Below are 23198 nucleotides of genomic sequence, written 5' to 3'. Positions count from 1 at the left end.
TCGTCGTTTTTATTAACGTTCCAAATCTGTTAAGTATTTGTTTTTTTAAATTTACAAACAGGGAAAAATCAATCTTTAATAATTTTAAATGTTGGACATTTATTGACCCTTTTTTATGTCACCATACATTTTTATTTGATAAAACTATATCTTTAATTCAACAATTAAACGTTGAAATCATAATCAAATATTATTAATTATAATAATTACATAAGCATTCATCAGGAAAACAATTTTTTTTCGTTATTTTTTTTCATCATCTCATTTACAAAAAAAAGGAAACAAATTTTGAGTAAATAGGCAAAAATTTAAAAGAGTTCAACGCGTCGATGGTCAAATTTACCCAAAATACATGTTACTTTTTCCCTGTTGATAATAATGTTGCTGTTGTTGTTGTGGTTGAGGTGACGATAATTGCTGGGTTGCTGCATTCATTTGACTTAAGCGCTGTTGACACCACTCAACGAAATCATCAATTAGGACCGGCCTGTAAATTAATTTAAATTTGTTAGATCTGATCAATTAATTAATAATTTTGATGAACTTACCATGCTCCTTCTGCGTCATAGTTACTCATGTTATCGTCAATGTGCTGTGCAAAATCCAGCAAAAGATTCCATGTATCTTTTGGGATAGACCTTTTGTGATTCTCCTGTAATTGTATTAAATTATATTAAGGTTAAATTTATTTTACTTGGAAATTGAAATTCATCATGCTGACTAATGAGAAAGTGATATAAAAGAGATATTGAAGATTGTTATTAAATTGTACATTTGAGAGGTTTTTAAAATGAATTTGTAATGTTTTGAAACATTGATAAAGAATTTGAAAGGTTTTAATGGTAATTATAAACATTTAGATGGTTTTAGAAAAGTTCATCAAATTTGAAGGGATTTGTATGGTTTTGACGAATTCAAATAAAACATTTGTAGGGTTTTAACGATTTTAAAAGGTTGAAGCACTTACCGTGAGAAATTTGCACCATAAATCAAGGAACTTGAAGCGATCTTTCAATACAATATTCCAATAAGCGATGGCCATATCGAGATCGAGACCTTTCTGACCAGTTTCTTTCGCATAATTAAATGTGTATTGATAGAAATCTTTAAATTTGTGTATATCACTCAAATCCGTCTCTAGTTGAGGAAGTTTCTGTTTTAATTTGTCTATACTATCTACTCCTAAATCACAAAATCCATTCACAAATTCGTCCCGTGAAAATTCACATTGTTGTTGCGCTCTAAATTTCCATGCAATGATGAGAACAAGCCTGGATTCAGGAGATAATTGAAGGTCTTCAAGGAGTCGTACAACACCATCTGATGTTATTTTTTGCGGCTCATTTGGATCGCGATATTTATTAAAAAGCTGTTCAATCTTCTTACTGTCTAATTCTCTGTAATAATAGTCAGGATTTTGGAAGTAATTGTCACTTGCTAAATCCAATTTCCAGTCATTATTCTGCAAGCAGAATATCGCTGTCTGCTCGCCAGTTTGTGTTAGAGCTATAAATTTTTTGACCTTATCTTTCTGCTGCTGCTTTAATTTATTCTAAAAATGGAAAATCATATATAAATTATAGTATTTAAAGTTGCTGAAATTGCGTAGAAGTTTATAGATTTGGTGCCAAAAAAGCGAATCTTCAAGGACATTTTATCATTAATCGTTATTATCAACTTTTGATTTTCATTCCAACTTAATTTTTTATATCTATTATTCACATTTTTCTCAATCACATCCTTTATTTTCAGCTGTATATTGTGATTTTCTCATTATTCACAAATTTTCTGTGATTTTTTACGCGAAAATTCACTTTATGTAGGAAAATTTCACGATTTGTTAGAATTTCACGACTTTTTCAACCTTGTTCTTAAATCACTTCATTTTAGCACCAAATTACTTATCTACTATGTTATGATTAACATGTAAAATGTTGTGGGAAATGTCAAAAAATTACCATTTTATCTGTATTAAATTGTATTTTCCTAAAATATATTTTTTGTTGAGTGGAAACAATTTAAATCTTAAAAATTCGTTAATTACTTTTCTTCTTGATTTAATGTTTTTAGTTCAAATCACCAATTATCACTGATTTAAGCTAATTGGAAATTCAATATAAATACTAAAAAAATGGCTAAAAATAATCAAAACAATTAATAAACTTTATTTTTAGAAACTTTTTTTCAACCGTTAAAAACTTTTTAAAATTTGAAAATTCCGATATTCCCCTAACAGTGAAACAGGGGAGAATCAGTAGTTTCAGTAGTTCAAAGTTTGATTTTAAATTTGTTAATTAGTGAGCTTTATACGAAGTTTAAAAAAGTAAAAAGTGCTGTAACCTAGGCAGTAAGACGTAAAGATTGAGGATACAGCAAAGAGGCGACTCGAGAGAAGGTATAAAAGCAAAAAAACTGGAAGTTTTCAATTCATTCATCAGATGTTTATGTAAATAAGTAATCAGTCTCGAAAATTGAGTAATTAAAGAATGCTTACACGAGGAAATATTAAGCCTCTTTATTATCGAATACTCTCCAAGTTTCCTCCGAATTTTTCTCTATGTTTTGCTTACGGATCCGGTGTTAAACCACAAGTAGGCTATGATAATTTATCGCCGTCGCCGACTCCTCTCAACATCACTTTGGAAAACAATAATAATAATGCAATCAAAGCCATTTCCAAGAAACCGGCTTTGCTGGATCTAATGTTTGTTGTTGAAAATCCATACAAATGGCATTCACAGAATGTATTACAAAATCCTAGTCATTACTCGTTCATTAGTCAAATGGGAAGTAAATTTATAGCACGTTATCAGGAAAAGTATGCAGCTAAAGTCTTTTGTAATACATTAATTCCGATACATGATGAGAAAAACTTGATGATTAAGTACGGTGTAATATCAACGAAAGACCTTATTGAGGACTTACTGGATTGGAGAGATTTATACGTCGCTGGACGACTTCAAAAGCCTGTCGAAATAATTCGTGAGCCGAAAAATTCCAAAATTCAAAATGCATTAGAATTAAACTTACAAAGTGCCATTCATTCAGCATTATTATTACTGCCAAATGATTTTAGTGAATTTGACTTTTATTGCGCGATTACTTCATTAAGTTACAATGGAGATTTTCGAATGATTTTTGGAGAGAACAAGAACAAAGTGAAAAATATCGTTAAGCCACAGATTGAGAATTTTCGTAATCTCTATAAACCAATATTGGAAGTCTTTAAATCGATACTTAATTATTCGATGGACGGTGATGAATATTCTGTTAATTGGCAACAAGATAAAGGTCCACTGGTCATTCTACAGCACCTAAATCAACTTCCTAAATATCCAATTCGAAGGATAGTACAAGAATGGAATCGTGGTCGTTATAGATCAGATACAGAGGATGTTTTAAGAGCAGTCGCATGTTCTCCACAATATCAAGATATAGTACGAAAGAGCCTAGCTGATATTGTATGGCAAAGTAGCATAAAGCAATCGCTTAAAAATATTCCCACCGCTGGACTTAAAAAGTCAATCAGTTATAGTTGGAGCAAAGCATTGAAGACTTTTAGCTTGTAGTTGTTCCTTAGGTACTAAAAAAAAAATAATTCAAAGAAAAAAAATAAAATCAAAATTTTAATAATTGACGAAGTTGATTGATATTGATTTTTTCATTCCACACACTATATTTAGTATAAAATTTCCAATTACAGTCTATTTTTTTAATTTAATTAAAAATTCTATTTTGCTTTTAGGTATCAAGCATGTATTCAAGTGAAGAATCAAGTGACTCTGATTCTGGATGTTTTAAACGAGGAAAACGAACGACATCGGATGAAAAATCCTCACCAAAAAAGGATTCTCGTAAAAAGCGCAGCACAGATCAGAGGCATGATGGTGACAGAAGACATCGACATGAACATGATTCGCGTCGTGATAAATTGGACAAGGACGATGAGAAATTAAGTCGAAATTCATCTTCGTCGCACAGTAAAACTCATAGCCATAAAGAACACCCACGTCAAAATTCTCGCGAGAGACATAATGATACAAATAGTAGAAAGCGTACACGTTCGCGTTCTAAAGATCGTCGAAAATCTGATATTCATGAACGTAGAAGAGACGTTTTTGATGAACGACGACGAGATGTTGTAGAGGATAGACGACGAGAAGCTGTAGAGGATAGACGACGAGATGTTGTAGAGGATAGACGACGAGACGTTGTAGAGGATAGACGACGAGATGTTGTAGAGGATAGACGACGAGATGCTGTAGAAGATCGACGCAGAGATGCTACAGAGGATAGACACAGAGAAGCTGCAGATGAAAAACGCCATAGAGCTGGAGATGATAGACGTAGAGAAATTCCAGACGAAAGACATCAAAAGGTTGTAATTGATAGAAATAGAGATTTTGGAGTTGATAGACATAGAGAATTTGAACGTAATAGGCAAAGAGAAGCTGAAAGCGATAAGCGTAAGGAAGCTCCAGCACATAATCGTAGAGAACAGCCAGAACAACGAAAAAGGGAGATAATCAGCGATGTACGAGAACCTGATGCCAAAAAGCGATCACATTCCAACGAAAAACGTCGAGAACGAGACGGTTCATCCTCACATCATTCAAAATCCAGTCACAATACTTTAAAAGACGAAAGAGATTCCAGAAAGTCTTACAATCGAGATGATATTTCTAGAGATAAAGAATTGGCAGCAAAAAGTTCACATTTAGACGATTCTAAAAAGCATAAACATCGAGATGAACATAAAGATGAGCATTTAAAGTCTAAAGGTCGTGATGAAAAAATTGATAAAGAAGATTCGAATAGACCTAAACATAAAGATGATCATAGAGGCAAAGTCGACAAAATATCGGAAAATTCTCAAAGAGAGAAATCCGGACATAAGGATGATCATCATGATAGACACAAAAATGAACATCAGGATAGACACAAGCATCGAGAAGATCATCATAAAAATGAACAACAAGACAAAAGTCGCAATGATCGACGTGAGGAAAGGCCAATTTTGTCACGAAAAGGATCGTCTGAAAAACATTCAAGAAATTCAAGCAATCGCAGCTCAGAGAAACGAGATGATAAGGATGATTATGATGCATCTTATGGACCAGCATTACCACCACCAAGTAATGCATCAAAAAGCAACGAGAGAAAGTTCGTTGGACCAGAAATACCTTCAGATTTTATCCGTGACAGAAGAAATGATCAGCAACGAGCAATTGTTGGACCGGCATTACCCAAAGACCATGAAATGATGGATGAAGAAATTGACGATTATGATAATATTTCATCAGATGATGATGACTGTATGATAGGACCATTGCCTACAGACGATACATCGAAATTGAGTGAAATAGAGCTTGAACGTGAAAAGAGAAAAATTGAAATGAAAATCCAGAAGCTTGATCGTAGAACAAAAGAAATTGAGTCTCAAATGAACAGGCGTGGTGAGTAGTTATGAGATTATTATCTTTAGATTGGTAATGCTATGGGCTGGATATTATTTTTATGGGAGGTATTTTGCAGTCATGAATTTACGGTCATGGATTTCGCATTGAACTTGATTGATTTTTAACTGATTTTTCAAATTTTAATTTTAACGTATTTTCTAAATTCAAATTTAACGGATCTGTCAGATTCAAAATTTAACGAACTTTCTAAATTTAACGAGATTTTCGGATCCAAATTTTAACGAACTTTTCCATACAAGTTTTACATGCAACTTTGATCGACTCAACTACCTACAATATTCTTGTACAATTAATTACAATTTTTCTAATGTTTAATAATATTTTCCAGAGGATTGGATGCTTGAGCTACCGGAAGTCAAAAAAGTTCCCGATTTAGGACTCGGTGCACGTCAATTTCGTCGTAACGAACAACCAGATTTCAGTGACCGCAGCTCATGGACAAAGACACCAAACGATGGTAATCAACAACAACAAGAACGACCAGAAGATCATCGTCGTAATGCTGAAAAGCGTCGACGTGATCAGGCTATTGCAAAGCGTGACGCCGAACAAGAAGAGATGGCACGAAAGCATAAGAAACTACATAAACGTGATAAATCATTGTTGGAGTTGCATGAGAAGAAGATGAAGAAGGAGAAGGTAAATGAAGACATTAAGATCGCATTTTCATGATTCGTTAATTGCTAAATTTTATAAAATTAAATTAGAAAAAGTCAAAAGATGAAAAGGAAGAGCGACGGCCATTTAATCGTGAATCTGACCTACAAGTGAATCGCTTTGATGAGTCGAGAAAGAAGTTGGCCGTAAAGAGTGCAGCAATGCTTGACGATCGCTTCTCACGCGGCCACAGGAAGTTTCTTTAAATCCTTTATTTTTTTATATGAATTTAATTTTTTTTTATTATGAAATGTAAATAAATGAAAGTTAATTTCACATCCCAATAACTGAATTGAAAAAGATGTAGAAAAAAAATAAAATAAAAAAACAGAATTTTCCTCTCTTAAAACTCATTCTTAAACAAATCCCAAGAAGAAGAAATAAAAATTGTGTATAAAATAAGCGCACTCGTCTCGACTCAATATTTTTAATTTTACTGTGCGAGACACAAAAATTTCCTTCAACAATTTTTCCTTTCCTTTTCAGTTTGTGTTTAGATTTTCTCGAAAGCAGATCATCGAGAAGGAATAAAATAGAAAAGAAAATAAGAAATTCTTTTTGATCTATGACTGAGAAATTTGCTCGTCACTCAAGTCTTTTGTCTTGAATTTTGTTGTTGAAAAGTCACCGCATTTTTCGCAATGAAAAATTAGTTTAAGTAAATTAAAAAAAAGAAAAGAAAATTCCGAAAACGAAAAAATGTGAAAATTCCGATAAAAAAAATCTTAGAAAAATCCCAAAACGAAATTAATCAGTTCCAATTGTATCGTGTGTGTCGTGTGCCTGGAGTCTAGTTTTTTTTGTGTGCAATTTAATATTAGTAATTATTTATTATTATATAGTAATCATTGTTAGAGGATATAGACGAAACTTAATATAAGGTGAGACATTTTCATCTCAATTTCATAATTTTTTAAAATACAACATGTGATTCTTATGAAATACTTATGCTGTGTGCATTCTTTGAGGATGACATGACTCTATTAATGGAAATTCATAGGAATTTGACGGAAATCGCAAAGCATATTTCGCAATGATTTTTAACGGATATTTGAAATTTGAATTTTGATGCAATTTTGACGTGCGTAAAATGATTGAAAGTAAGAAAATTGTACGCAAAATTATTGAACGTAAGGATATTGTACGTAAAATTATTGAACGTAAGGATATTGTACGTAAAATTGTTGTACGTAACAAAGTTGTACGTAAGAACTTGTACGTAAGAACTTTTACGTAAAATTAAAAATGATAATTCTATAAAATTGAACAAAAAAGTGCATCTTAATAATTCTTATTGGTTAATCTTGATCATAACGTGTCTGTAAATTACGGATGCATAGTCTTAAGATTCACAATTAACTTGTTCTTGACTTATCAATATACAAAAAACTTGTATGAAATTATTGTACGTAATCAAAATACGTACGTAACTTTTACGTAAAACTCAAATCCAACAATTTCAAAAAGTATATCTAAAAATGCACATTTTGAAGACAATCCAAACCATAACTAATCCAAACTAATAGCTGCATCCATAAATCAATTAAATATCTCTCTCCACGACTCAAAAAGACCACATTTTTCAGCCACAGTAATCATACAAATTAAAATAGTTACTAATTTTACATGAATAATTAACGAGTCAGCCACCCAATCCTGCACAAACATTAATCATATTCTACCTCTCATCCGCGTATTTACCAGCACTTACCAAGAAACATGTGACAAAATATTTTCTTTAAGAATTTTTATTCATTTCCGATTTCCAACCCTTCGGGAAGTGAGAAAATTAAAAAGAAAAATATTAAATTTTTTTTTTGTTAATAACATATCATTAACTCTCGTTAAGCTCAGCGGAAATGACATTTTCCTCTTTTCCCAAAAAATGTATTGACTTCTTTCTTTCTCGATCGTGTCGAGTGACATTTGCAAGTTGATCGCATAAAAAATTCATTTCCATTATTCTTACTACATTTTCATAAATAATCAGACCTCAAAAAAGGCGTGACGTGAACCACGAAATATGATTTTTTGTTGTTTTTCTTTTGAGGAATGATGACCTCCTTGCAAGCATGTCGCGACAGGGATGTAATTAGATGTGATTTCCTGTACATGTGAAATTAATCATAGGAATTTTTGGATTTTTATTTCAAGAAATTTTGTGGAAATTAAGGAGTTTGATTAAAAGTGTTGGATATTAATTGGTAGTTACATGCCTACCATAGGAGACAATGAATGTGCTCTCAAGAGCAGAGTAAGCTGAGCAAGCATTCCTAAGCAAGCTCTTGAAAACATATACTTTGGCTGTTAGTGTTGCTGGTAATTGGCTAAGGTCAACAATCGAAAGAACCAGTTTAAGACACTGATAAAGGCCATGGATCACAGATGATCTTCACGGTCAGCGAAGTAAGTAAGTAAGTTGCCTGCTTACGGTACAATAGATCATCGATCTCAGTTCCGGATTTATCCTCTTAAAAAGCCTTATTTTACATTCTATTCTCTAGCAGACATAGATCATGCTTTCATGGTACATAAATACCATTACAGTACCTAGAATCTGTCCTATCTTTGCCTGTTAGAGATTCAACATGATCATTACACAATTTAAATAAGCCTTTTTGCTAAGATCACTTCATGAGAAAGATGATTGGTGACAAACGAACTTACATCAAAGCCACCAAACATTATCTATAATTTTTAATTGGTAGGTTCGAATCTCAATAATTTGAATAGCATGGGAGTTCTAATTTTATGGCAACATATAAATGGAATTCTCAGCTATTCATTTTGTCATTTTAATTATTTTTTGGACTTAATTTAAATAAGTCCAAATAATATTTTGCCTGATCGAGGTCCTACAGGTCTTTAAAGTCAAATTCTGAATTGCATCAAAAGTGAATGAATCCTGCAAGAAGATTGAATTGTTACTTCTTGTGAAGTATGTAATTTCATATAAAATTTGATTTTTATTCTTTTTTTGCGTTCTCCCTAACTGCCAATAAGCATTCTCAAGCAGGCAATGATCATGCTCTCAACTGCATGGTAAACTGTATTTAAGTAGAGCAATCACTTGACAGCATGAACTTTGTCTGTTAGGGATTCTTGTCAGAGCTTGCTTTACTTAAATATACTAGCTAAGCTAATGCTTCAGAGCGTGTTCTCAGCTTAACCTGTTCTTGAAAGCATGCTATTTGCCTGCTAGAGTCTATTAAGCCTTTCAACATCCAAGCTCTCCTCAATACAATCCTGAATATCAATGCATCAGCAATACTCCCTTTAAATCATCATCATGTATGCTTCATTGCCTCTAAATCCTCACGAGTGTTTTATTGCCGTTTCGTGGAAGTCGAAAAATTCATATAAATCTCGTACTTATATTGTGAGTTCATTAACACGCGAGTTTCATTAACATTCAATCAAAAAAACAACATATAGCATCATGCTCTCTTTTGTGTATTCCTTTTGGTATTATATACAATTCATTTTTGTATACACAATTGCCTTGCATTTCCGACATTGATGAAAACATAAGGAAGAAATTTAAGTACGGCACACAAGTTATATTGATGAGTTCTCTTTTTTTTAAGGGGAGAATAATTTTAAAAAATTTTAATTTTTACTTGGGTGATGATACTTTAATGATAGATCATCGAGAATTTTGATGGATTATGCTGGATGGAATATGAGATTGTAGGAAGAAATTTGTTGGATGCAAAAAAAGAATAAGAAATTATTTTTGTATGAAATTATATACTTCACAAGAGGGATAATTTGAGAAAGTTTGGGGGATCATTCATTAATTTTAGGGGATTTACGAAGGGTTGGTTGGGGTGTTGAAGGCAGGGCTGAGGGGACAAAACAATTATTAAGCTTCAAATTACGGATGAAATTAGTCAAAAAAGAATTGATGGGAACTTAAATTATTTCAAAATATCTTTAAATTCCCATACAATTCTAACATTTGAGATTCGAACCTACCAATAAGAAAACTCCTAAAGTCGTGCTGAACTCGCTTCCAATTTCACTTCCTCCTTCCAGTCATCTCTCGCCTGTTCACAACTTTGTTAAAATACCTATTTAAACATTGTAATGAATATGTTAATTATGTGGAATATAACATGTATGTCTTTATGTTTTATGGATGTACATTCGTGAACTTTAGATGAGGATATGATTTTATACCATGAACAATGCACATTTTTTTTTTTGGAAATTTAATACAGAATTGTGTATGTCCTCGGGATATGTTGAATAGTTTTTTTTAAAACAATATTTTTTAGTTGATGAGTCAGATGATTTATGGCGATGGGAGGAACGGAAGGAAGAATTTTGATGAGATTGGTATGTGATGAGTTTTAGGATTAGGATTTTTGTGTTTTGGGAATTGAATTTTTGGGTAACTCCCAAAAGTTACTAAAAATTGAAAGATTGGACAAAATTAAATTTTTCTATGAAATTATATACTTCACAAGAAGCAAGTTTATTTTGGTTGATTAAAATCAACGGCTTTATAAAATTCAAATGTAACGGTTTTTTAAAATTCAAATGATGTCACAACTTCCTTACTTCCTTAGTTTGCGTCTAAAGTTGACCCTATTGCTTCCAACAGCTTGCCAATTACCGATGTCAAGTGCATAACCATCTCTATCGACAGCATCTTTTCATGACGTCACAAGATAACGGACAAAAAAACATTTAAACTTTTGACCTAATTTTTATCTAAAAATATGAATGAATAAATGTCAATTCCTACATAATCCTGCAAATAGCAAACATTCTACATGATTCTATATAGAGATGATCATGTGGATTAAGTGACACATATGTCTAAAATTATTAAAATCATGTCTGATCATGTTTGAGAATATCTAGCAAAATTTACAGACTATTTTATGAATCATTTACTTTATTTATGAATTAATTAGACGAACCTCATGCTTGCGACACTTATCCAGAACAGTAAATTAAAAATTTTCAATTTTCAACAACTTTTTTCTTATTTTTTAATTACAATTTTTTATTTTTAATTTTAACTTTAAATGCTTTGCCTGCCTCTAAACTCAATTGGCCACAGACAAAAAAAATCTCAATTTTTTCCTTCCTACTAAAAAATAAAGTCTAAATTCATTGTAATAAATTAAAAAAGTCAGCACTTAATTCAAGCAAATGATTTTTTCATGTTTTTTTATGTTAACATTTATGGCTCATTTTTCAAAGATCCTTAATTCTACGTAGGCCAAAAGAAATCATTAGTCAATGGTGAAAGATGATCCTTAAAAAGAAGATCACTTGAAGCATTTTATGTGCGTGAGGGAACTAAAGTCTCTTGAAAAGTAATTTCAAAGAACTTCGTGCCGAGGGGTAGCACGTCATTAAACATCTTCAGAAAGAAATTGGATTAATTGTGTGTCAATGTTGTTCAACACTAGTTTGGCATCCGTTTAAATCTAGTGATGCGATCGGTGAGGGAAGAAATAAGTTCAATGACATAGGAGAATTTACGATATGATTGAGGAAATGTTTTCGGCGATGACAAAATGAAAATAAGTAAATTAAAAAGTCTATTGTGGTTGGTTGAGAGAATTGAGCGAATTTTTGTAGATGCAAAGAATATAAAGAGCACAGGTTTCAATGATAAATAAATGAGATTGTGATTTAACGGTCATTTAAAATTTGAAATTTAACGGTATTTTAGAATTCAAATTTTCAACGAAATTTCAAATTTCTAATTTTTGCGGAATTTTCAGAATTTTAAATTCTTAACGGTTGTTTTGTAAGTCAAACTACCTAAAACTATAAATAGCAATTAAGTCAATAGGACTGAATTAATCCTGAGCAACAAATGAATTTCAAAATCAATTCCGTATCCATGGCTTCCTCTAAATAAAATTATTAATCTTAATCGCTCTAAGTATAAATGAGTAGTAAAGATGATTAAATTCGTCTGTAAATGAGCCAAATATAGCTATCATGATTAACCCAGGACACCATGTTACTTACATATGTCGCGAATCATACAGATCAATTGTGATCCATGACCTCTCATAGATGTAGCATGAAACAAGCTCTATTGTTGACTACCATTTCCTAATTCCCAATATCAAGTACAATAATACCGAGATTTTCCTTCAATGATATTTTTATGTTTTGTCGTAGTGGCGAAGGAACGGTATCTTAGTGGCTTAGTTGCCTGGTTCGCTAGAGCACCACTGTATCGTCGTATTAACAATAAGATGCAAAGATGCCTTGATAACACCGTGATTAATGATTTCGTCCCATTTTTACGGTAAATAATGCAGTTCGTCGTATAATGCCGCTCGGTTGTGCTGCTCAGGAATGCAATTTCTGATGATTCCTTTTGTATTCAATTCCTTCTGTTTCTCATCTCTTCAACCTGCCAATCTCCCAAACTGCATCATATCAAAAACATTTCTTAATCAAAAATGCCTCAAAAAAATAGAATTAAAGTCAATGCCGAAGAAAAAAAAAATCGTCGTGGGAGCCAGATTTGCGAATAAAAAGCGAATGCCTTTCGTCCCTCATATACATACATATGTATGTGATATGATTCAGATCATATTCATGAAAAATGCTCAGCTGTTGTTTCGGTTCTCTTTTTTTTTTGAGTTTCGTGACATAATAAAAATAAATAAATCTCTGTGGAATTGAGCATGGAATGCAGTTAAGCATTTGTAACAAAAAACAAATTTTTAATGTGTCTTAAGCATTCATCAAAATGTGATATAAAATCGATTATAGTATGTCATAAAGAACATTTAACTCCTTGTTAAATTAATTCTCCAATTATCTCATAAATATTAAAAGAATCAACCTCGTGGTACGGAACCGTAAGTTAATGATTCTTCCACACATAAATTTCAGCATTTAAAGAGGTTTCGTGTCTCATTTTTAAGGAGGGGAAATGAAAAAAGTTTTATGACTTTTTTCTGGATGTTGATGGTCTTATGAAAGATTTAACTTATCAAAAAACAAAAGACTGCAAATTAATTATTTTAAATGATGTCTGCCTAAATTTATTTTACATTGTCTGCAAGTAGTCAGCTACTATAATTAAAGATATAAAATTTAAAATTTTAATAAATAAAATGAAAATTAATTTAATAACAGTGTGAGTAGAGACATTTATGGGGAATTTATGTTGTGGAACAATGTGAATGCTATGTGCTGAACAGATAGATTGTGTTTAGAATTTTAGTCTGAAGTTGCAAAAAGAAAGCATTGAAAAAACGCACGATCGCTAAGAAAAACAAAAAAATCTTTTTCATATCTTTACTTAGGAATTGAACCTTCATTGAAATTAATGTCAAAACGTTTGCAACATTAACATATTTTACTATAAGCAATTAATTAACAAAATGCATACTTAAGTTATGCTGCCAATTGACAAATTTATTTGCTTTCGACAGACCTCGTAGTCGACTCGGATTTTGTATGGAAAAGTCGACTCAAATCGACTCGACTTCATGCAAAATCCGAGTCAACTTCGAGTTCTGGTTTTCACCAATTAATTGTCCCATGTTAACATAAGTAAACTGCTGTTTAGTCCAGTGTTGATATGGATTGCCTTTAAAAAAGGCATTGCTTTTGCCTTTGCAAAGATTGCCTTTTTCAAAGTAAAAGTCAAGATATCAACACTGGTTTAGTCCCCGCGATGATAAAATTTCAATGTGCTTCGATCGGGATGAGATCGTTGACTTTTGTTTTTGCGTAGAAAGCTTGTGATCAGGCACCATCCCAGCCTGTTATGCATTGTATTCAATTTAGCTTTGATATTCAATTTTATGATTGGATCTATAAAATATATGGAAATGTATTAGAGTTCGACAACTGTATGCAAGTATGCACGTATTGCTTGCAAGTATTGCATACAAGTGTTAAAATTTACATGTGATTCTGATGACATCGAGATGAAATCTTTCATGCAATTGTTGAAATCTAAAATATATTTATGACTGTCATATATGGACATTCCAAAAAATCCTTTAAACTTTGAATACTTCATTTAAATGAGTTAATTTATAAATAATTGCTCGAATGATGCGAATGGGAATCTAAGCAGCAAAAGGAGTCCAGTGGTGGGCAATCATTGCGAAGACTTAATCGGATCATCAGCCTTTTCCATTTGTGTCACTCGGAGTAATCCTTTAATCCTGGTAATGTTTTTGATATCGAGAAATAGATCGAAATATCCCATTCTCTTTTCAGCAATCTGTTGAGACTGAGACATTGAGAATACCTACATAAATTCCAGATAAACACAGAAATCGTTCAAAAAAACATTTATTCAGCCTCAAAATTCCATTACAAAAATCTCAAATAAATAATCCAATTTCATTCCTTAACCCTACCATAAGTTCATACATATACAGTTCAAATGTAAGTAAAAACATTGAAATTAAGGGGAAGGGATGTCAATGATCTTTATAGAATAAACAATTTCATACGAATGAAGTTATTTCATGATCCTCCTTATTCCGCTTTTCATTACTCAACACATCTACCACATATGCACATTTTTATATGCGCGATATCATTGAAAAGTGAGAAAACGTGCTGACTAAATTGACTCCCATGAACATCTTACATAAATAACATCAACAACCCCTTTTTCTTTTCCTTAATTCAAATTTTTCCACATCATTCAAGTATTTTTTGAGTGAAATTAAGGCATTAAAAAAGATTTCTTTTTTGTTGATAATAAAGAATGAAAAAAAGGGAATTAAGAAACCTCATAATAATTTAATCTTCTTCTTTTTCTTCCTTACATCTCTGATATTTGTTTAATTTTGTCTGACACGTCGTGCCTTCTTGTTCACTTTTTTTCGGTAGTTGACTGAATGAACTGTCAACTGTTGAATGTGAGTGCTGTTCTGAGTATTTAGAATTGTTGAAATTCTTATAGATTTTGGAGGGATTTAGTTTGTTGTATCTGGATTGTGGATCTATGTAAAGCAGTTAAGATTGTATCAGCAGTAGATTCCATCTGTTTATTCTCATAAAAATGCAAAAATTTGACAGTAAACAAAACCTTTTAGTTAAGAAAATTTTGAAATTTTAAGCTTAAAATAATGATTTAGATTGTTAATTTAGTAATGTTAAGCTCTTGCCATCTTTTTTTGATGTATTTTGTCAACAAAGAGCACATTTGTGACTTAGATTTTGAGAAAATAGCAAAAAATTTTTCAAAGTGAGAGAAAAATTTTCAATTTTTTTGAATTTCAATTGTTTGATTTGATAAAGGATTGTGCTTGATGTTAATCAGTAGTTTAATGGAAGTATCATCCATAAATCATTAGAATCTATGCCTTAACAACTCATTAATTGGTCAATATTGAGAATTTTCATTATTTCTTCCTTAAAACAATTTTCAATGTTTTTGATCAATTTTTAGAAGGATTTTGTCTCAAAAACTGTAAAGTAATCATGTAGTAAATCATCAACTACCTCCAACAATTCAAAATCACCGAAAAATTCTCCAAAGAAATTAGTTCAAGCAATTAAAAATTCAACAATAAATCATCTGATTCCTCCAGGGAGAAATGCGCACAAGTCATCTGATTAATTGGTGTTATGACATTCTTCATGCTAGTATATTTTTTGAGGAACGATGAAGAAAAGGGAAGAGAAATGATGATGTCGTGGTTGATTGAAGCATAAATATACAGAAAAATAAAGTCAAGACGAAGAAATTTTCGTAAAGAAAGGAAAAGAAATGTGAGACGAGTAGTTTTGGTTTATGTTGGGTGGCACGCGCGATTGCCATAAATGTTGATAGACATAAAACTTCCTTTCATTTTTTTCCATGATGTTATATATATTTTAATTTCGTGACCTTTCCCTTGCCACTCGATTTTTAAATAAGTATGATCACATTCTTAACACTTATCTACTGACTTCTATAGAAGAGAAAGAGGTGACCTCGAAAAAAGAGAGGTTTTTTTTTATATAAACTAAGTGTCTAATGATGATAGACGTTATAAATACACATGTATAGGAAGAAACTATGCTTCAGTAAAAGTAAAGTAATAAGAAATCTTTTCTTCTCGCGACGTGAAATGAGTGAAAGTTTTTCATGATATATTCTAAAAATAGCGACAAAAGCGATGGCACGTCTGGCTGAATCTTGGAGTCATCAATTTTAATAACTCTTTTTTTTCTGCAACTGTCTTCATACTCAAAATGTGCATCATGCTCTCTCGTGTGATAAATTTGTTACAGGAATTGCCAATTTTTTTTCCCTCTTCTGGTTGCCTTTAATGTACTTTAAATAATTTTTTTGTGCCTTATTTTTACTTCCCAAGTGAACGGAAGTAATCATTTCAGCAATATCATCGTGTGATGCGAGAAAATTTTTTAATTAAATTAACTGCTCTCATCTCTTATTTTGTCTTAAGTCATGATTTTTGAAAAAATAATTTAAAAAAAAAGTTGTAAGACATTTGAAAAAATGTGCAAAATCATGAAAATTAAAATAAATGACTTAATCGTTGCAAAATCACTGAATATAAAAGGCTAAAAAAAAGTTTATAATTTAATCCGTGATAAGTTGGGGTTGTTCGTAAAACACGTCTATTATCACCTTTTGTTTTTGACTAGTCATGTCATGACGGGTCATGGCATACATACATATGAGATTGGATCAATTTCTTACTGGAAGCAGACTTGAGGCAGCCCTCAAGTTTGCTGACAAATCGAATCTAGAAGAGGATCAGATGAGCTCTGGGTTAAATACTATTCTACATGCTATTCTACTAGTCCTCACCAGTCTTAATATGTATACTAGTCGTTCCTACTCCTAGTTTAGAATAGAATAGAATATAAGTTTGGGTTCGCTTAAAGCAACGGCACTGCGATCGATGATCTCATCCGAAATTCTCTACAAAATGCCTATGTTCTTGATGAAGCAACTCCTAGTTTAGTAGTCATTACTTTTCCTCTATCATTACTAGTGCTATTTTACTACCTGGTACTAGTCCTAACATAGCAGTTTGTACTAATGCACCAGTTTGCCCTAGTCCTAGTATATTAGTGTATGATGATCTTTTCTAGTCTTAATATACTGTTGCATACTAGTTTTAGGAAATTATCGAATACTAGCCTCAGTAAACTGATGTACTCCTTAGTCTCCTATTGTATACTAGTCTTAGTATGTTACTGCATACAAGTTTAAGTGTACTATTGCATACTAGCCTTAGTATACTGATGTAAACTAGTCCAAGTATACTTGTGTGTACTGATAATTATTAGCTCTAGTACACTGATCCTTACCATATTCCAAGAATACCATTGATGATAGTTATTATGGGTAGAATAAAGGAAGGATTTTCAAGGCTATTTCGATCTCTGCCTCGATCTTGTCCTTTTAAAAACCCTTAGAAAGGACAGCATCGAATAAATTGCTAATAAACCAACGCAAGTGCTACGACTTGGCCTAATACCTAATACCTAATACCTGATACATATCTCTCAACATATTCCAATTCGACCTAATTTTTACATCACATTACAAGCGAAAAATCCCCAAAAAATAAAAAAAAGATGACATCTGAAAGTCATAAATGAGAGTTTTTGACAAAAAATATTCGTTGTAGATAATTTTTGCTACAACATTTTTTTTTTGTTTCTTGCTAAAATGTAGGACATCCTAAAAGAGTTTGCGTAACGTAAAGACAAACACAGTAATTTTCTTAGGAACAATAAAAAGACAAGATTTAATCGCTTAACAAAGTAGGCAATTTGTTTAGTAATAAAATAAGAAAATCTTAGGCATTTATCGAGAGAAAATACAAACATATATAGGATGTATGTTGAATTTAATGGATTATTAAATGGTTAATAAAACATGTTTAAGGAATATTAATATGAGCATGTTAATTAAGCATCGTTTAATGACTCATAATATGAAATTTGATCTTAGTAACCTTGGCCTATTTAGAGAATTTTTAAGTTCGACATTGACTTCAGGTGCTAAGACATAATCTTAATTATTATTCATAGATTGATTATATAAGTCAGCAGACATGCTTCAGGCAATTTTGGTAAAACATTTACATTTCGGAATCGACAAAAAATCGTTCATAAGAAGAATGATCGTGAATGAAATAAGATACGGAAGGAATTTTGTTTACTAAACATTAGGTTTTTTCTGGCAAAAAAATGAGTATTAAGCTGTGCTACTTTTTGAATTAAAAATCTTCCCTGACACAGCAATAATGAGTAGGAATTATCATCAATATTAAGTTTGTTTAGGAATTGCGAAGGTATCTTGGGATATCTAGTAACTGTCTAAATTGTTTATGTCTAGTCAAAGCAGCTTGTCAAGGCAAAGCCGTCTTGAATAACAAAATCTCGAAGTTTAGCTTTAATTTGAGAAGTTCTTGTCAACGATTCTAATTCGGATCTAATTTCCAGATTGACGCAAATCTATGTTGACAGTTTGATGCATTTGACAAGCTATTATATCAGTGATTCTCAAACTTTTTTGAGTGTGACACAGTAAAGCATTTGTTTAGTTGAAATTTGATGTGTTCCCCTAAAGCATTGGAATCTAAATTGTAATAATAGAGCAATCGTCACTTATGTACATGACAGCTTTTTGTTGATTTTTTAGCTGTAAGTGAAGATTATTGGAACATATTACTGATCAGAGGCTTGATTTTCTGTTTCTGATGTGGTATATTACGGTTTAACCAACATGTTAAAGTAGTTCCGTACCAGATCCGGAGAAAGAATCTGTCTTTGAATCGTTTCTTCCTTAATTTTTAAGATTTTTTGATATAAATGTCTTCCAAAAATCATTAGAGACAGGAGCACATCCAGAAGGGGATTTTTGTATGAAAATTCATATCTGGCTATGCTTCTATTTAGAGCAGTGATGAGCAATCTAGGTGCAACCAAGAATTTTTGGAATTGTCATGAACCAAATGGTATTTTCGGTTTCTGTCGAGACTAACCATCATGGTGTGCCGCGGAAAATATGAGGTTGCCTATCATTGATTTAGAGGATCACAGCAATAAGTCCGAATCAATATAAAAATCACTTAAAGTATATTCCTCAAATCCCATCCAAACCATCACAAATTAACAAAAACCCGACAGCTTAATAAACAACCTTACAGCTCATAAATCACCTTATGGCTAATAGACTAATTGCTAACGGAAATGAAAAGTAATTCCAATCAATCTTTTTTCGATAAGCCCATAAATGCAGCACAAAAAATTGCAATTTAAATCCCATTCCAATTTCATTCATTTACAATTTACTGTCTGCGAATCTTTTTTTTTCTGTTGTTTGTGTCTAAAAAAAGTTTTGCGTCTCAGATAGAAAAAAATTAAGTATCAAAACAGTTTTTTGACTCTTTCCTTTATTTATAGTCACGTTGATAATTTTGCACATTCGCAAAATCTACGCGACTAGTCGTTTACTTTAAATTAGCTTGCTTAGAAGCATTTTTGACTAATTTAATTGGAATGTTTGTCACCTAAAAAAACAGCAGTGACAAAAAGGCAGCGAAAATCTGCTTATAAAGTCATAAATTTCTCAAATTCAGAATCTTTTCAACAATGCTAAGGCTATTTTTGGAGTGCGAGAAATAGACACTCCATAGAGGAATGCCTTTCGTGTGATGAAAGATACAAAGAACAACAAGAAGAAAACCGTAAGACTGACTTTATATTTTTTCTTTTTCGTCTATCGGCGTAGCATCGGCAAGACGAGCGAGAGAGAATGTTTAATAATAACTTCGCCCCCCAGCAGAATCATCATATGACTGCCTTCATGTACTTTACATATGCATGTACTATGTTTATACTTTATTCCATGCCCTGTGATGTTAACTGTCGGAATCTCATGTCTAATGCATCATAAAAAAGAATGCGTGTAGGTTAAAAATAGATGCACTTTTATGTCGCGATATACAATTTATGGTACGCGCTACAGTCATGCGATTTCCGTTCAGATGATGCTTACAATTTAATTGAAGAAAAAAAATCCATTCATTAATTCAAACCTTTATATTTCTCATTGTAGCTTATAACATGAATGAATCCATTGATAAATATCAACTTCTTACGTCGTCAATAGCGACATCAAGTGGCTTTTGTGACGATAATCATTCAAGTAATATGGATGAGGATGTTCTCAATTATTTGTCAACATTAACACCTAATCAGCAGAGATTACTGGACGATTTTGTATCATTCAATGATCATCCAAGTCTCAACTTACAGACCAAATCAACATTATCGTCAATATATGAAACAGAATCACAAATACAACAGCCGCCTGCTGTTTTAACATTTGCATATGGCAATAGCGTTGGCGCAAATAACTATTTTGGACGTCCTATGTCGATGTATGAGCCATACGAGATACAAATTGATCAAGAGTTTAGTTCACTTCCACCTGATCTCGTTAGCAGTACGGATCCAAATTCGTGTATTGAAATCGATCCAGTTTATCTACAAAAATTTTCATATGAAGCAGAAGATGCTGAATATATTGAGACATTAAATGAAATGCGTGATCATTTTGAGTCGGAGACAAATGATCGTCATAAAGTGACATGTGTTGCTGATGTACATTACGATAATAACAATTTATATGCTACCGTACAGAAGCCAAAAAAGCATCAAAGTTTGATGATGCTACATACATCAAGTGAAAGTACAAGTGAACCGCCACTCGAGAAATTTCCAAAGATTATGACACAATCATGTTATGGACAATTGAATAATCCATCCGATTATTCAGTATGGAATAGTTATGAACAAGACTTGATAGAAGAGGATGGAAGTAATCATCAAATCATTTCCTCCCTCATGACAACAACAACGACAACAGATTCGTCAATAATTGATGGCATATCCTCTATAAATAGCTCCATATATGAACAAATACCCTCAATGACATCATCAATTGAAACAGCAATGACAACAGCAACAGCGCGCCAACGTAAAATTGTCAAATGGTGGGATGATCATATAGAGCATACGGAAGAAAGCTTACAGAATCTACACGAGACGGCTGAAGAGGGTGAGTGCTTAATTATTATGAAATTGAAAGACTTTATTTCAAGGTTGACAACGTGATGATAATAAGAACTGGATTTAAAAATAATGTCGCTCACGATAGTTGTCGTGGATGTTACAGAGAATTACGAAATGTTCATGTTATGCAGCATTGGAACATTACGTCTGATTAGCTTATCATCCAAGTCAAGATAAATTAATATCTGACGTGCTTTACATTATTTCATCACGAATAGCCACTTTATGTTGACCTTAAAGCAATTATGAAATTATTTTTTTTTCGATAACCGGCATAATTTTTTCGAGTGGAAAAATATTCAGCATGTAGGCTGTCGTTCTACATTTATACAAAAATTTCTATTGTAACTCACATGAGTGAGTTCTGGGGATTATTGGCATGAATAAATTTTGCAAACAGGATGGGCAATTATTAAAGATGGATAGGTAGAATTGACTGCATGTGTGGCTGTTTGGATGTTCTTGCTGGGGTCAGTCTTTGAACTGTTTTCATGTTTTTTTTTTCTTCTTTTGAATCAGTGGTTTGTCTGAATAGAAATAGACAACTGAAGAGTCAGGATGATGTAAAGTTTTTTGGCATGAACATAGCTAACGTCCATAACACCTGTAGGACTTTTAGTATTTTTGGCTCTCAGCAGTTGTTCGTTCTTAAAATAATTCAAAAATAAAAATAGTTTCTGAAGAAAAATAGAAGCAGCTTTTGAAGCAGTTTCTAAAGCATTTTTGATGATATGGCGCTAAATAAAAGACTGTTTGGCTGGTTGAGGCACGAGATCTCGACAATCAGACATCGTACAGAGTTCTAGTTTGAAGCATTAGCTCTGTGCTATCGAGTTGTTTAGGTGACAACTAGACTTGAAGCTCAATGCTATCTTTAAGCACAATTATTTAATAATTTTTCATTAAATAAGCAAAAACACGTGGTTTTAAAGTTCAATTTTTGAACTCTGAAATTTGAATATTCTTCGACCGTTAAAAATTTGAATTTTTAAAATCCGTTATGTTGTTTGATAAGGCTTTTAATGTTTTATCATTGAGTAAATGATTTTGATCTTCAATTTTGTTTATTTATAAGCAAGGGTGACTGACCTTCATGATCAAAACAAAGAATTATCTTCTTTAATCCCAACCTCTTCTCTCTTATTGATGCACCTATTAAGAGTTATTTTGAAGACTTTAAAAATCCCAATTTTTTGGCATTGACCCCAAAAATCATAAAATTAATTCTGCCATTTTTAAACCAATTAAAAGCTATCCAAGAACATAAATCGATAGAAAAAAAGAAACATTTTAACTGCCACTTAAAAGTTATAGATCCGTATATTCAATTACAGATTTTTATCAAATTTTCATATTTTAATTAATATTTCTGCGTAGACATAAAGTTATTGACAAATTCATAAAACCCCATCCAGTCAATAAAAAATTAAAAAATCTTAATTCATAAAATTATCCACAAGAATTGATTCATAAAATAGTAAAGACAATAAAACTTGATTTCTAAATGTATTTTTATAGCCAAAACTTCTTCTTTTGTTGCTGTTATCGAGCGCAAAATTCTGCGCAAATTAAAGTTTCTTGCTAATCATTCCTAAAAAAAGAACATCAAACGAACCTTGAAATTGTTTTTCCTTTTTTTTGCTGTGCATAGATAACATGAAGCTTACATAACTTGAAAAGCATTTTACCGGCAATAAAAGATAAAAGAGAGAGAAAGAGCCACTTGAATAGTATGTATAGTAATATTCACAAAAACAAAAGACTCTGCCGACACATTTGAAATATGCGCTGAAAAAAAAGTGAAGAACATGATAGTGCAGACAGACTGAAAAATTTGAGACATTCATTTGCTGATTCATTTTGACTTTTTTTATTATTATTGGGGAAACTTATAAAGAATTTAATCATATTGCTGTGTACACATGGTGTAATAATAATTTTAACCGTAAAGCCAGTGCACAATTTAATGGAGAAACTTAATGAGTCAAGTAA

At 32.0% G+C, this 23198-nt stretch overlaps 4 protein-coding genes across 6 annotated transcripts in view; 3 read left to right on the top strand and 1 right to left on the bottom strand.

The window, feature by feature from the left end:
• Positions 1-46: 46 nt before the first annotated feature.
• On the bottom strand, positions 47-2068 carry SCCRO (defective in cullin neddylation 1 domain containing SCCRO). The gene is made up of 4 exons (XM_070633859.1): positions 1959-2068; positions 968-1552; positions 549-652; positions 47-487 (listed from the first exon to the last, which is right to left on the bottom strand). Exons 1-4 carry the CDS (start codon positions 1959-1961, stop codon positions 340-342), a joined length of 840 nt encoding a protein of 279 aa, XP_070489960.1. The 5' UTR covers positions 1962-2068; the 3' UTR covers positions 47-339.
• Positions 2069-2240: 172 nt separating this feature from the next.
• On the top strand, positions 2241-6539 carry LOC139085728 (zinc finger CCCH domain-containing protein 13). 2 transcript variants are annotated; one of them, XM_070633856.1, is made up of 4 exons: positions 2241-2395; positions 3746-5456; positions 5809-6119; positions 6188-6539. In XM_070633856.1, exons 2-4 carry the CDS (start codon positions 3755-3757, stop codon positions 6341-6343), a joined length of 2169 nt encoding a protein of 722 aa, XP_070489957.1. In that variant the 5' UTR covers positions 2241-2395; positions 3746-3754; the 3' UTR covers positions 6344-6539. The 2 variants fall into 2 exon arrangements, with proteins under 2 accessions (XP_070489957.1, XP_070489958.1); XM_070633857.1 differs by lacking the exon at positions 2241-2395 and adding an exon at positions 3442-3580.
• Positions 2487-3569, top strand: LOC139085756 (phosphatidate cytidylyltransferase, mitochondrial). Its single transcript, XM_070633900.1, has one exon. It carries the CDS (start codon positions 2487-2489, stop codon positions 3567-3569), a length of 1083 nt encoding a protein of 360 aa, XP_070490001.1.
• A 101-nt stretch (positions 6540-6640) lies between the features above and the next one.
• The window catches only part of rols (rolling pebbles), an 86264-nt gene continuing 69706 nt past the window's right edge, over positions 6641-23198 (top strand). For both annotated transcript variants that reach the window (XM_070633949.1, XM_070633948.1), the window contains exons 1-2: positions 6641-7018; positions 20188-21192. In XM_070633949.1, the coding sequence (XP_070490050.1) occupies positions 20196-21192 (997 nt within the window). In that variant the 5' untranslated portion in view covers positions 6641-7018; positions 20188-20195. The remainder of the gene's footprint in view (positions 7019-20187; positions 21193-23198) is intronic.

This window comes from Chironomus tepperi, unplaced genomic scaffold, assembly GCF_022539635.2.
Source record: "Chironomus tepperi strain 1889 unplaced genomic scaffold, CSIRO-AGI_Ctep_v1 contig_82, whole genome shotgun sequence".
NCBI classification, from domain to species: domain Eukaryota; kingdom Metazoa; phylum Arthropoda; class Insecta; order Diptera; family Chironomidae; genus Chironomus; species Chironomus tepperi.
This window is presented reverse-complemented; position numbering and strand designations above follow the sequence as displayed.